Here is a 15,644-nt window from a genome sequence, read left to right as displayed (position 1 = left end):
AGGCTATACATGCTTGACATGCAGCACAGATGAAATTACAGTCCTCTCTGACCCACGGTGCAAACAGGCAATGCAATAAATAAAAATAGAATAATTGAAATGAACAATACAAACAGTATAAACAGTCTAGATAAGAACTTGACAGACTAAGTCAGACCTGGGCATTTTATGGCCCGCGGGCCGCATCCGGCCCTTTGGTTCATTCTGACCGGCCCGTGTAAGGTTAATTAGAAATTACAAAATAAACGTATTTTCTAATTTTACCTCGTGCATGAACTGAATGTGCATTGCTTTTATTTTGAAGTTGTGTTCAACAAAAACGCAGTGCGCGCAACATGAACATGACAGGAAATCCCACGAAACCTAATCCCGCGATAACTACTTCCGTAATTTGTCCAGACCAACCACAAACTTGTACGTCATCCTTCAAACGGTCCAGCCAATCACATAGTGTGACGTTGTTGCGAGCAGGTCACAAGAAGACTTTCGCCCCCAAAATGTCCGCAAAAAGAAGAAAGGTAGATGCCGAATGCAGGGCTTTCAACAAAACATAGACTGCTAAGTATTTATTTACTGAAGTCAGAGATAAAGCCGTGTGCTTAGTTTGCGGAGAGCAGATCCGAAAAACCTGAAAAACACCAAATGAGGTGATTAGACTACAAATGTGGGCATCATTATTATAATATGATGTATCTTGCTTGATATTTGGAGTAGAAAGACAATATTGTGATGTCTTTATTGTGTTTTGGGGTGAATGTGACTGAAAAAAAATGGTACAAACGTTCACATTTTGTTAACCATTGTTTTGGGAAATTTGATTGAATAAATGTCATTTTTTTTTGTACGGCAACCTCGTTTCTTCCATACTCTTACCAGTCTTAGCAGCTTGTAAAAACAATGTTATTTACTGCTTTGTATAAAGAAATACACTTAATATTATGCAGAATTTAGTTCAGCCTTTTGGTCCGGCCCTCCACAAAATTTTCTGTTTCTCATGTGGCCCCGTGGAAAAAATAATTGCCCACCCCTGGACTAAACACTCCGTAAATAAAAATAGAATAATTGAAATAAACAACACAAACAGTATAAACAGTCTAGATAAGAACTAGACAGACTAAACACTCTGTAAATAAAAATAGAATAAGACTACGTTCAGACTGCACCCTGAAACAACCCATATCCGATTTTTTTGCCCATATGCGACCTGTATCCGATTTGTTATTGACAATCTGAACGAGACAGATCCGATTTTTTCACATGCGACCCAGGCCGCTTGGATATGCGGTCCTAATTCCGATGCATATCCGATATTTTCACATGCGACTGCAGTCTGACCGGACAGGTCGCATTCATGCGACCTACACGTCATCAACAAGAGACAAACGTCACTATTCTGCGTTGGCTAATCCCGCCTGTTTGGTGGAAAACAACATTTGTACAGTTTTCAGAATTTAAATAGACTTTTATAGAATTGATCAAGCTAATGGTGGATTTGGTAGGGACCTGGATGTTGATCTGTTAGCCTGATTAAATAAAACAGTTTCTATAACTGATTTATAACTTAAACCATCCTGTATTACAAGATTATAAGATTGTTCTGGAAATTTCCAGTAATTTGACACCTTCGGTCTCATTAGTCTGCTGCCCACATTAATCAGATTATTATGCGAGTTCCGCCGCCGCCACAAAAACCACATCGCCAGGTCTCGCCTCATCTCCATCGCAAACTGCACTGGTGTTTCTGCACCTTGAGCCAGCGCTGAGAGAAGTTGCAGAATTCAGCTGGCTATAAACAATCTAAATAAATATTTATAAAAATGTAGAAAAAGTTTATTAATATGACGAAATAAATGTGTAAATTATTAAGCCTGAATTAAGAGTTTGGTAATACAGCGGCCGTATCCCAAATGACTGCCGACTGAAGCTCGAGTGCACTATATAGAGTTTAAAAATCCATTACTTCCTAGTAACATGTAGTGCACTTATATAGAAATTAGAGAGACATTTAGGAGTCAACCCTCGTTACCAGGCTACACGTTTTCATTTCAGTTCAGAAACAAAAACACACACACGACCTCACACTTTAACACTAACCAGATAATTAAACAAACAAACAAAAAAAGAAATCATTAAACTTGAAGAGTGCGCTTTTTTTTGTTTACGTATTACGTAGATGTGCTTATTACGTGTCAATTTGTGCATGCGGGACACTTTTGGGTCGTTTTCCGTTCATATTGGAGATCGCATACAAGTCTCATATAATTGGTAATGTGAACGGCCTAACAAAAAAATCGGATTTCACAACAAATCGGATATGGGTCGTTTCAGGTTGCAGTCTGAACGGAGTGTTATTGAAATAAACAACACAAACCGTATAAACAGTCTAGATAAGAACTAGACAGACTAAACACACACACATATATATATACAGGGGCGCCGCCAGAAATTTTGGGCCCCATGAAAGATTAGAATTTTGGGCCCCCCAACTTTGCCCACCCTCGTCACAATTGCACTATTGTCATTATTTGACTTTTGATAGCCCATGGACCTTGAGTTTGTGACTTTATTACATTTTATGTATTAACCAATGGTTGAAACCAATGGTTTAGAACGTGTGAACACACGTAACGATGTCAAACACTTAACTGGTGTCCGTTATTAGTGTAACGTTTTTTTTTTTTTTTTCCACTTGCTATTGTGTGTAGTGGTGGGGAAATTCTGCGCTGGCCCTTTAAGAGCGCAGGTAGTTATGGGAACGAGGCGCTGGCCTCTTTCAGTTCGTTTTGGAAATGTAAGCGCCAGTGCCACTGGACGTTTGCAGCCCGTCCTCAGCAGTGTATTTGTGTCTCATTTCTTCAGAATAAAAAGACTGGTGAACAACGCGTCTGTTACATTAGCAACATTTTAATCTAGCAAACTGTATATGGCGCTCGCTCATTAAAAGCTTCAATCCTAAAGCATTTATGGGTTGTATTGCTGCTTACCTCCTTCTCCAAAGGGGGGTTCAGTGGTTTGGTAGGGCGGAGGTCCCCGAGGCTGAATCTGTGCATATTTAGGGCACCCCATTAGTTATGAAACTGGTTATTAGCACTAGTTATTAGCACCAGCATAACGTAATATTTCATCTTGTTTATTACACAAGTCAGTTCAGTTATTAAAATGGAAAAAATGTCACTGTACAAACTGTAAAAGTGTTCTCTTGATAGGCTAATCCAACCACGTTCATACTGTTCATTTACCATTCGCTAATATTTTGAACACACGTGAGCGATAGCTACCTTTCTTTGGGAAAAACTGAGTGACCAGTTGCCTGCCTCTCCGGTCCCTCTCAGCTTTCAGCTGCCTTTCTTTACGTTTTTGACAGCCACTCTTCATATTTAGCGATCATAGACTGTACGCACTCCACTGCTGGCTGGCTGCTGCACCGCAACACAGCAGCAAGTAGCGTTGCACTGATCAGCACACAGATTTAACGCATCGCGCTTCTACCAGAACTGGACCGTACCATTTCGCAAAAGGGGGAGGGTTAAATGACAGTATGTTGAAGAACTCAAGAAATAGACAACCTTGTTCAATTAGCTCATTTTACCAGATGGAATATTGCATTGTTGTTATTTCAAAAGTCTTATTAAAATCATCAAAAGCATATTATCAGCCCCTTAAAGGGCCCCATGGCAGTGCTGGGCCCCTAGAATTGTTCTAACCTTTCCCCCCCTGGCGGCGCCCATGCATACATTAATACTTTTATTTGGATTGTCGCACAGGGAAGGATTACAAATCCAAACATTATTGGAAATATTCTGCAGATTGGCAAGTGTGATCATATAAAAATAATAAGTCCAGTAGTCTCTATGGATAAATATGACATCTCCGTCTCCAAATGGACAAGCTTCCTATTATGGCAGAAATTGAACAGTATCTGGCCAGTCTCTTCGCGCTTGTTTTGCATAATCCACACAGTTGCAAGCCTCGCATGACCAGTTTATGTATATGTCCAAGGCTCCCAAATACAAGAACAATTAATTTGCAGTTATACCCAAGACCCATGATTGATTCAAGAAGTGGCTGGTACTTCAACATTTTGGCATTAAAACAAGTGTCCATATATAAATCAAAAGAGCAGCCCATTTCAACAATGGTTACTGTTCTGTTTGTTTCATCAATGATGGTAATATCTGGAGTGTTTGGGAGATTATCCAATTGAACATTGTCATGATTTTCTGTATTAAACCAGTTGATCTGCACCGCACTGTGTTTATGCATATTTGTAGTTGCATCTAGAGTGTCTTTAATGCTCTCTGAGATCAGGTCAACCAGTCGGTCGTGTCTTACAATGTAGAGTCCTTTATAAAAACTACAGCCATTAAAGATATGGGCAGTTGTTTCATTTTCCCTAGTAGAACAGTGAAGGATGCAGTGTGGGTCATGATTATGGGGATACCAGGTGGCCAAGTTATACTTCGTTGGGAGGACTTGGAGGCGGGCTTTGATGGTAAACATTAATACGTCCTCACCAACGGAGCAGTTAGAGAGCACAGAGTGTGACAACGCATGATCTGCAAAGGCTAAACCCGCCAATTTCCCTTGCAGCTTTAGACTGGCCCAGTGCTGTGCGCTCTCTGACAGCTTCATTTGGAGGATGAAGGCCCGCGCATGTTTCGCGGGCAGCTCTTGCTCACCGTCGCCTTACGCATAAGTTGCGCATGGGTAGATGAGTGGGTCTGTGATTTATATTTTCATCGGGTGTAATTTTTGTGCCGTCTAGTTTGCCCCATCGCAGATGTATTCCTGTGCGGATGCAAAGATCATTTAGATCCATCCAGTCTGACCTCACACCGAATCCGGTTGCTCTAATATCCAGTTTACCGTTGCTCTTCACCTGGAATGTGTGTGTGTGAGAGAGAGAGAGAGTGTGTGTGTGTGCGTCACAACATGGCGGCAGGAACGAACGCCACTGCACCACACTAGACGCGTCCTCACCCGTCGTACCTGCCAGCGAAAACGCAGGGAAATTTAAACTGTAAGATTCGGTATGAAGATGATCAAACTTCTGATAGTCATGTGCGTCTGTGCGGTATTAAAATCTGCTTTGAAAGCAGCCCTACCTACCTACCGGTAGAATCAGACAGCAGCAATGGCGCATCCATGACCCATGCATGCATACATATTGAAGCAAGTAAACATTCAAGGGCACTTGAGGTATAGCAGGTAAACATGAGATAAGCAGAATAAACAAACTAATAGCTTAAGATGAGGTAGTGCGGAATAGTGCAAATGAGAATAATTGAAATGTTGTTTAATTTGGGCAAATTTTTTACCAGAGTTAGAACCTTCATTATTAACAAACTTGTACTTTGACAATTTCATCAAGGTGTGCTTGCTTTCTGAAATCAACTTCCCGCACAATTTTTATTACCCCCCCGAAAGGCCCAAAGTGGGATTATGTCGTGGCGATATCCGTCCGTCCGTCCCGGGAAGGGTACTCACCTTCTGAAATCAACTCCTCTCAGAATTTTTGGAGGAATTTCACGAAACTTGACAGGATTCTTTGTTTAGATGTTGGTAATGCGCATATTGCAATTTCGTTCAATTCAGTCGCATTTTACCAGAGTTATGGCCGAGTAGCCAGCGGGGGAGCTTGTGCTTTGAGCCCTCTTGTTTTTTTTTTGTTTTTTTTTTGTTAGAAAGAAATAATCTTTGATGATCGTTGCAGAAACTCACCTTAGTAAAGAGATTTACTTTTCTGTTTCAGTGTAACTTTGCTGTCTGTCTCATGTTACATAACGGCTCTGTTTCAGGTGGAAGAATGTTTAGTTTGAGAACCTGGTTTATGACTGTACAGCCTGCACTGGAGCGAGCGAGGGAGAAAGAAAAGCAGGCTCAGGCCATGTGAGAAGCTTCTTCTGATCAAACCTTGTTTTGAGTACACACTCTGAGACTTTCAGTGATATTTGTATTTCACTCTACCCCCTCAGGCAGCAGTGGAAATCTAAGAAGCCCATCATTTCATCTTTGAAACAAAAGACGGTCGTTCTGAAACGGAGACGTAAGTGCAAAAGATCCATCAGATTCTTTTGTGCTGACAGAATCCTCAAACATGAACATCGTTGTACAGCGGTGTAGTGGGAACAAATGCTAGCAGTTAAAAGCCACGTTTTCTTCTGCGTTGTTTGGTCTGGGTTTATTAGTGGGAGCAGAATCCTCGGGAAATCCCAGTCTGTCATTTATGCTGTGTTCACACTTATACCGGTACGATTGTGGTATAACTGCATCGATACAAAGTATACCGGTGCAGTTTAGTGCATCTGTCCACACTAGCGAGAAATGTTTGCGGTTTTCTTTCACGGAAGTTGAAGTGCGCGAAATGTTTCCGTGGTTACCGAGTAACTTCCTTCCGAGAATATGGCGGATGAAACGACGTGTGTGTGCTTTTTGTTGTCATTGTACAGTCTGTATTTCTGGTGGTCATTTATTCAGTCAAATCGTATAAAACGCGCGAGGCAGTTGAGAAAGAAACAAAGAAAACGAATCTCCCTTTCTCCCCCTTTTCTTCTCTTCCCCTCCCTTTCTCCCTCTTTCCTTCTCTTCCCCTCCCTTTCTCCCTCTTCCCTTCTCTTCCCCTCCCTTTCTCCCTCTTTCCTTCTCTTCCCCTCCCTTTCTCCCTCTTTCCTTCTCTTCCCCTCCCTTTCTCCCTCTTCCCTTCTCTTCCCCTCCCTTTCTCCCTCTTTCCTTCTCTTCCCCTCCCTTTCTCCCTCTTTCCTTCTCTTCCCCTCGCTTTCTCCCTCTTTCCTTCTCTTCCCCTCGCTTTCTCCCTCTTTCCTTCTCTTCCCCTCCCTTTCTCCCTCTTTCCTTCTCTTCCCCTCGCTTTCTCCCTCTTTCCTTCTCTTCCCCTCGCTTTCTCCCTCTTTCCTTCTCTTCCCCTCCCTTTCTCCCTCTTTCCTTCTCTTCCCCTCCCTTTCTCCCGCTTTCCTTCTCTTCCCCTCCCTTTCTCCCTCTTTCCTTCTCTTCCCCTCCCTTTCTCCCGCTTTCCTTCTCTTCCCCTCCCTTTCTCCCGCTTTCCTTCTCTTCCCCTCGCTTTCTCCCGCTTTCCTTCTCTTCCCCTCCCTTTCTCCCTCTTCCCTTCTCTTCCCCTCCCTTTCTCCCTCTTCCCTTCTCTTCCCCTCGCTTTCTCCCTCTTCCCTTCTCTTCCCCTCCCTTTCTCCCTCTTCCCTTCTCTTCCCCTCCCTTTCTCCCTCTTTCCTTCTCTTCCCCTCGCTTTCTCCCTCTTTCCTTCTCTTCCCCTCCCTTTCTCCCTCTTTCCTTCTCTTCCCCTCCCTTTCTCCCTCTTCCCTTCTCTTCCCCTCCCTTTCTCCCTCTTCCCTTCTCTTCCCCTCCCTTTCTCCCTCTTCCCTTCTCTTCCCCTCCCTTTCTCCCTCTTTCCTTCTCTTCCCCTCCCTTTCTCCCTCCCTCTTTCTCCCTCCCTCCCCCATTTCTTTGCTCCATGTAGCTCCACGGTCGTTTTGTGCCATTTTGACGTTTTATTTACAGCTGGAAAGCACGGGCGTATTGTATTGTATGAATAACCCGGAAGAAGTAGGAATGGTTCATTGTGCATGCGCATTATATTTGTATCGATACAGAACCGCTTCATCTGTCCACACTACAGCGAAGCGCTACTGTACCGGTACGAAACCCATACATTTGTGGGTTTCGTACTGATACAGTTATACCGCTACAGTACCGGTATAGTTGCTAGTGTGGACAGGTGTTGCGGTACGAAAGTAGTTTCGTATCGGTACAAAATCCCTAGTGTGGACAGGGTATTAGTCACTGAATTGTTTGCACCTGTTTACCAACAGCCAAAATGATGTTCAGAAATGTACGGGTTTCGTTTATCCTTTAATGCTCAAGATGTGAATTATCAGTGTCATGTCTGAAGGTGAAAAATTGGGTCAAGCAGCGACTCCTTCATTTTCCTCTGAATATCTACAGTACATGAGTTCCCCATCACAGGTTTAAAAATTAATCTGTACTTTAATGAATTTTCTTCCAGCACTAATGAAGACTTTACATTCGACCCCAAGGGCTTGGTTGACGCTGAAGATAGGAGTCATTACTCTTCTGTATTCAAAGGGACCGACTACAGATGTACTGTACATCAGTGTTGTCAAAAGTCCCTTCCCACGCCATGTGGCGCATAGGGCAGCGCCGAGCTCCGTTTCCGTAGCCCTCGGCCTCTCGCCTATTACATAACTAGGGTTACAGTCAGGGGGCGGGTCCTCTGGTAACCGCGAGAGTTTGACTCTCCACTCGCATCTGTATTGCAGCGTGCCTTGCCAGCTGGCAGTAGGTACCATTTTTATGATCATAGATGAAAGTCTTCCGGATTTACTCAGAAATCCAGATATTTGACAAAACTCTTGAAAATCTCCGGTTTCCCGAATGGAGAAATTTATTTTTCGGATTTTTCGCGTTTCTAAATGTGGCGTAATACTTCGCATCATCCTTGCATGGGCGCGGTCCTTAAATAGCCCAAACATAGTTCATTGATTAAAGACAGGTGTTCTTTGTTAACGGAGCTCGTTAGGCGCGCCTTCAGGTGCACGAGCTAAGGCGCGCAGGACTGACACCGTTCTGCGCAACACAATCGCACTAGAAAGCATGTTCAAGCTGCCAGTGTAGCTGCAGTCTTTTTAGTTGTGAATTACGAGTATTTCCTCTTGTTAATAATTCGCCATGTCAAAACAAGCAAAACTTTCCTCCTTCTTTCGACGTGAAGAGAGGTAAGCAATTTATTATATAGCTTTTTTTCCATCAAAGTTGCATTTTGTGGCTTCGAAGCCAAGTTTTAGTGCCGTTTCTAGAACACAACATCAAGAAAACGTGGAAGAAACAGCAATAATGGAAGAGCCGGTTTCTAAGCTGCCTAAAACTAGCAATGGTAATTTATTTTTTTGTTACATAATGTACTCAGGCTGCCAGTCAGTGTGTAACACACACACACCCTGAAAAATCCTAGCTACGCCCCTGATTTATATGAGAAATTTGGTATTCATTGGTGTGTTTACATTTACAGACAATACAAACTAATGTAAACAATTGGCTTCAACTCGCATAAATCTGAATTGGAAATGTTTAGTTCACTTTAGCTTCTGCAAACGCACAACTCTACTAAAAGATTGATAAACGAGGCTCAGTGTCCCCAACATTGAAACCTGAAAGCTTTAGAAACTCTAACAGACCTTTACTTTTTAACAGGACTGTTTTGGGATTTTGCTGAGTTTACCTTCAACTGTCTGATTTTTTTTTTTTCCAAAGTACTGAACTGTGTAGGCAGGAAAATCACCGCGTTTTCTAAATGCACTCCTGAAAATTACTCGATAACTAGGGGAATTAAATTTGATATTTTTGACATGTTAATCATTAATGTACATGAAAGAAAAAGGCTTAAAAGTTATAACTTGTTTTAGTGAAAATAAGTACTAAAATGCACTAGAATGCGGGTTTTGCATGTTATGTTATTAAAATATTTTCGGGGGACGTTGCCCCCATCCCATATCTTAGTTTGACTTTCAAAAGTTCAGGATTTTTTTCTTTGCTCCACTTTCATCTCTATATGATGGTCTTTGGTACGACCTGACCGTGAGTAGAACTCGCGATCTCCTGATCAAGAGGCGGACACGCTAACCATTCGGCCAGCTTGTGGTCATCAGTGTTGTAGTCGAGTCACAAGTACTCTGTCAGAGATGGTTGGGAGACGGATGTAAGTGCAGAAGGTGTGTTTATTAATACAAGTGAAGACAGGTGAACAATCCAGAACGGCAGGGAAAATCATAAAACGGTGAAACGGGCAGTAGGTCGAGCGAAGCACAAACAGGCTATCGAAGACAAGGAACAGGAAATCAGGAAACCAAACAAGAAAATAAGGCTCGGTAATGTGTCAGCAGTGCAACTCAATATTTCGCAAAGTAAGTGTGTTTTCACAGTTTTTATACAGGCGCGCTGTTTGCACCTTAATCCTGTGCAGGTGCGAGTCGTTTATGGTGCACGTGAGTGTCCGCTTGGCATGCGTGCCCGAGAGTCTATCTGATGCACACGCCAAGCTGTGCAGGTGTGACACTCTTGCACGAAATTAGTACAAAAATGAATGTAGATATAAATATCTTATGCCAAATTACAACCCCGATTCCAAAAAAGTTGGGACAAAGTACAAATTGTAAATAAAAATGGAATGCAATAATTTACAAATCTCAAAAACTGATATTGTATTCACAATAGAACATAGACAACATATCAAATGTCGAAAGTGAGACTTTGAAATTTCATGCCAAATATTGGCTCATTTGAAATTTCATGACAGCAACACATCTCAAAAAAGTTGGGACGGGCAATAAGAGGCTGGAAAAGTTAAAGGTACAAAAAAGGAACAGCTGGAGGACCAAATTGCAACTCATTAGGTCAATTGGCAATAGGTCATTAACATGACTGGGTATAAAAAGAGCATCTTGGAGTGGCAGCGGCTCTCAGAAGTAAAGATGGGAAGAGGATCACCAATCCCCCTAATTCTGCGCCGACAAATAGTGGAGCAATATCAGAAAGGAGTTCGACAGTGTAAAATTGCAAAGAGTTTGAACATATCATCTACAGTGCATAATCTCATCAAAAGATTCAGAGAATCTGGAAGAATCTCTGTGTGTAAGGGTCAAGGCCGGAAAACCATACTGGGTGCCCGTGATCTTCGGGCCCTTAGACGGCACTGCATCACATACAGGCATGCTTCTGTATTGGAAATCACAAAATGGGCTCAGGAATATTTCCAGAGAACATTATCTGTGAACACAATTCACCGTGCCATCCGCCGTTGCCAGCTAAAACTCTATAGTTCAAAGGAGAAGCCGTATCTAAACATGATCCAGAAGCGCAGACGTCTTCTCTGGGCCAAGGCTCATTTAAAATGGACTGTGGCAAAGTGGAAAACTGTTCTGTGGTCAGACGAATCAAAATTTGAAGTTCTTTATAGAAATCAGGGACGCCGTGTCATTCGGACTAAAGAGGAGAAGGACGACCCAAGTTATCAGCGCTCAGTTCAGAAGCCTGCATCTCTGATGGTATGGGGTTGCATTAGTGCGTGTGGCATGGGCAGCTTACACATCTGGAAAGACACCATCAGTGCTGAAAGGTATATCCAGGTTCTAGAGCAACATATGCTCCCATCCAGACGACGTCTCTTTCAGGGAAGACCTTGCATTTTCCAACATGACAATGCCAAACCACATGCTGCATCAATTACAGCATCATGGCTGCGTAGAAGAAGGGTCCGGGTACTGAACTGGCCAGCCTGCAGTCCAGATCTTTCACCCATAGAAACATTTGGCGCATCATAAAACGGAAGATGCGACAGAAACGACCTAAGACAGTTGAGCAACTAGAATCCTACATTAGACAAGAATGGGTTAACATTCCTATCCCTAAACTTGAGCAACTTGTCTCCTCAGTCCCCAGACGTTTACAGACTGTTGTAAAGAGAAAAGGGGATGTCTCACAGTGGGAAACATGGCCTTGTCCCAACTTTTTTGAGATGTGTTGTTGTCATGAAATTTAAAATCACCTAATTTTTCTCTTTAAATGATACATTTTCTCAGTTTAAACATTTGATATGTCATCTATGTTCTATTCTGAATAAAATATGGAATTTTGAAACTTCCACATCATTGCATTCCGTTTTTATTTACAATTTGTACTTTGTCCCAACTTTTTGGAATCGGGCTTGTATTATGGCATGTCGTCATCTGCAGTTAATGCACAAGTCCAAGTCGAGTCATGAGTTCTTAAAATTAGGGCACGAGTCAGACTCGAGTCCAAGTCCTGGACTCGAGTAGTGCAAGCCTGCTGTACATACAGTACAATACAGGGCATAAAAAAAACAAACAAACAGCTGAGCAGAATGTAATGTTGCCTACTTTTTCTGCCCTGCTGCCTTTCTCACAATTACTGGGTTACAAATGGAGGCTGATTTTATACTTCTGCAAGCATGGGCATAAATGTGCTTGTGAAATTATAAAGTGATTTATATGCAAACAAAGCTTGCGGACCAGCTAGTGTGCACACCGACAAAATGTATACACTGTCGTGCAAATCTGAGATCCTGCGTGCCAAATCGTAGCGCCCAGCTGGGGTTGGGAAGAAAACCAAAGCATTTTAAAAACAATTTATAAGAAGAGGTGCAATATTATAAGCACTTCTAAGACCCGTCTTCAAAACAATCCAAAAAGAGGAAAGTGACGGTAAATTATTTTCGGATGGAGCTACACTACTGTTCAAAAGTTTGGGGTCACTTTGAAATGTCCTTATTTTTGAAAGAAAAGCACTGTTCTTTTCAATGATCGCTTTAAACTAATCAGAAATCCACTCTATACATTGCTAATGTGGTAAATGACTATTCTAGCTGCAAATGTCTGGTTTTTGGTGCAATATCTCCATAGGTGTATAGAGGCCCATTTCCAGCAACTCTCACTCCAGTGTTCTAATGGTCCAATGTGTTTGCTCATTGCCTCAGAAGGCTAATGGATGATTAGAAAACCCTTGTACAATCATGTTAGCACAGCTGAAAACAGTTTAGCTCTTTAGATGCGAAAAAATGCTTTTTTCCGTTTCCGGTTGAGAGTATGTCATGCGCGTTCTGGCTGTCGCTTCTCACCAGAACTTTTTTTTTTTTTTAATTTCTTTTTCTACTTTCATTTTTGTATTTTTTTTTTCTGTGTGTTTGTGTAGTTTGATGTTTGTTTGAGTGTTTTGTCCGCCAGTTGTGGTGTAGCTCCGGACCTAGTTTTGGGCGTCGGTTCCCTCCAGGCCTTGGTTCGCTGTGGGCGATGCCTGTGCTCCCAGCTATGGACTGCAGTGAGCTCGTTGCTCATTTTACATCGTGGTTGTCCAGCGCTCTGTGCTTTTAATGCTTGGCGTGATGTTCTGAGCGATGTTGCTCGGTGGTGTTGCGGCGGCTGTGCAGGTGGTTTGGGACATACCAGCGCTCTGCATGGCAGAGCTTCTGTGCTCGCTTTGTGGATCCACGGCGTGGTGTTCGAGCGATGTTGCTGACGGCGGCAGTGCTGGAGATGTGGGACTTGTTTTCGTGCGCCTTTTGGTGGGACTGTGGCTGCTACACCATGGGAATTACATCCTGACCCCTACTTGGTGGACTTTTTTACTTTTTATTTATTTATTTGATTATTTATTATTATTATTTATTTTTTTCCCCTTGTCTATATTGTAAAGCGTCCTTGGGTTTCTTGAAAGGCGCTATATAAATTTAACTTATTATTATTTATTATTATTATTATTTATAGAAGCTATAAAACTGACCTTCCTTTGAGCAGATTGAGTTTCTGGAGCATCACATTTGTGGGGTCGATTAAATGCTCAAAATGGCCAGAAAAATGTCTTAACTATATTTTCTATTCATTTTACAACTTATGGTGGTGAATAAAAGTGTGACTTTTCATGGAAAACACAAAATTGTCTGGGTGACCCCAAACTTTTGAACGGTAGTGTACATATGTGTACAAAGGTTTGTAGACATCTGATCATCACACCCGTACGTGCTTTTTGAACATTCTAGTCCAGGTTTAGTTCCCCATTTGATGTTCTAATAACCTCCACTTTTCTGAGAATACTTTCCACGAGATTTTGGAATGTGGTTATTGGGATTTGCTCATTCAGCCAGAAGCGCATTAGTGAGGCTGGGGTGAGGAGGCCTGGGGTGCAGTTCGTCCCAAACGTGTTCATTGGTGGTGAGGTCAGGGCTCTGTGCAGGCCCACTTGAGTTCTTCTACACCCGCCTTGGCAAACCATCTCTTTGTGGAGCTCACTTTGTGCACAGGGCCATTGTCATGCTAGAACATGCTCAGGCCCTTTAGTTGCAGTGAAGGTAAATTGTAATGTTAGAACATACAAAGACACTTGTGTGCTTCCAATTTCTTGCCAACAGATTTGGGAAGGCCTACATACAAGTGTCATGGTCAGGTGTCCACAAACTTTTGGCCATATAGCGTAGCAAGTACTTTAGTTTTTCTGCAGTGCAACACACGACTTTTTTTGCACACGCGATTCAATTTAGTATCCTTTGATCAATACCTTCATCGGAGCACGTTATTAGGAACACCGGTGCACCTCGTCATTCACATAAGTATCTAATCAATTATGCCAATTATGTGGCAGTAGTGCAATGCATAAAATCACACAGATGTGGGCCAGCAGCTTCAGGGAATATTCATATTAACCATCTGAATGGGGGGAAATGTGATCAGTGACTTTGACTGTGGCACCATTGTTGGTGTCAGAATGGTGCAATAAAGAAAAGCATCCAGCGAGTGTTGGTTCTGCAGAGAGAGAACCTTGTTGATGAGAGACTTCAAAAGAGAATGGGCAGACTGGTTTCAGGGCTCGACATTTAACTTTTAAACCCACTTGCCCCTTATTTTGCGAGTACTATTTTTTTTTTTTTTTTTTAAGGAAAACCATAGAATAGTTGTAGAATTGCAACATAAAATGAAGATCACATATTGAATTGAATTTTGGTTATTGATTAAGTTTGATTTATTTAAGATAAGTCTTTTATTTTTTTCGCAGTTCAAATCCTGCGCTCTGATTGGCTGGCGAGCGGGTACATATCCTACGGTATGGACCCCGGTTACGGACCTCTGGTGACTCGCTTGTTCACAACAGCAAACAGCATAGCATTTTTTGTCAACATTTATCCTTTTTTTTTTATAAGATTTATTTATAAGATTATCAAAAATCTTATAAATTTTTGCCAGCATTTCTCAGGAGAATAGCATTAATTTTACAGCATGGATAGCGATAATGACAGTGTTCACAGCGAAAGCGAGTTTTACTGCCCTGAGGAAGAAGAAATAAAAGAAAACATTTCAGGAGAAAGCTAAAAACCTGTAACTGTTGCTAACGCCGAGCAAAAACATGGCTGAATCCTGAATGACTCCTATTTGTATAAATAGGGGACTATATAGGCGGCAAAATGTAGTTTTTTATTTTTATTTTTTCTTTGCCATGGAAGTGCACTTGTATACCGAGGAGGAAGCCATTTGCATTACAGCCGTGAATGAGGATTCAAAATGGCGGCTCGGCTCGGTTTTCCCTTTCGGGCGCTCTCGTTTTCTGTTAGAATTTGGTAAAGAAAAAAATAAACATATTATTTACCAGCTTAAGGTCGGTCCGTATGGTGAAATACCGTGACCTCAGCCCAGAGGGCCTCGCTCAGTACTTTCAAGACCTCGGTCACGGTATTTCACAATACAGACCGCCCAGCTGGTAAATAACATATATATTTGTTGTCATTGTCACTTTTCCAAAGGTACAACGAAATTGAAGGTGCTGTTGACTCATTATGAGTTATAGAAAAAATAAGAACAAATAAAGTATAAAAATAAATAGTAAAGTATATGGAATTGCACTGGCAGAATAGTATAAACAGAATATAAACAGAATTGTATTGGTTCTATATGTACACAGATTGCACTGATAAGGGGGAAAAAACATATATATACTTGCGCGCGCGCACACACACACGCACATTGGGGATAGGGCCAAGAATAGTTCTATTGTACATTTGAGTTTAAAGCCATGATTGCTTTGAGATAAAAACTGTTTTT

At 41.9% G+C, this 15,644-nt stretch overlaps 1 protein-coding gene across 4 annotated transcripts in view; it reads left to right on the top strand.

The window, feature by feature from the left end:
- Window positions 1-15,644, top strand: part of taf1b (TATA box binding protein (Tbp)-associated factor, RNA polymerase I, B) — a 73,409-nt gene that overhangs the window by 42,425 nt on the left and 15,340 nt on the right. For all 4 annotated transcript variants that reach the window (XR_009654398.1, XR_009654397.1, XR_009654396.1 and 1 more), the window contains exons 12-13: window positions 5,799-5,889; window positions 5,976-6,046. Coding sequence is in view for 1 of the 4 variants with exons in the window: in XM_060917845.1 (XP_060773828.1) it covers window positions 5,799-5,889; window positions 5,976-6,046 (162 nt within the window). In the remaining 3 variants the exon portion in view is untranslated. The remainder of the gene's footprint in view (window positions 1-5,798; window positions 5,890-5,975; window positions 6,047-15,644) is intronic.

Source organism: Neoarius graeffei, chromosome 3 (assembly GCF_027579695.1).
Source record: "Neoarius graeffei isolate fNeoGra1 chromosome 3, fNeoGra1.pri, whole genome shotgun sequence".
Classification (NCBI taxonomy): domain Eukaryota; kingdom Metazoa; phylum Chordata; class Actinopteri; order Siluriformes; family Ariidae; genus Neoarius; species Neoarius graeffei.
This window is presented reverse-complemented; position numbering and strand designations above follow the sequence as displayed.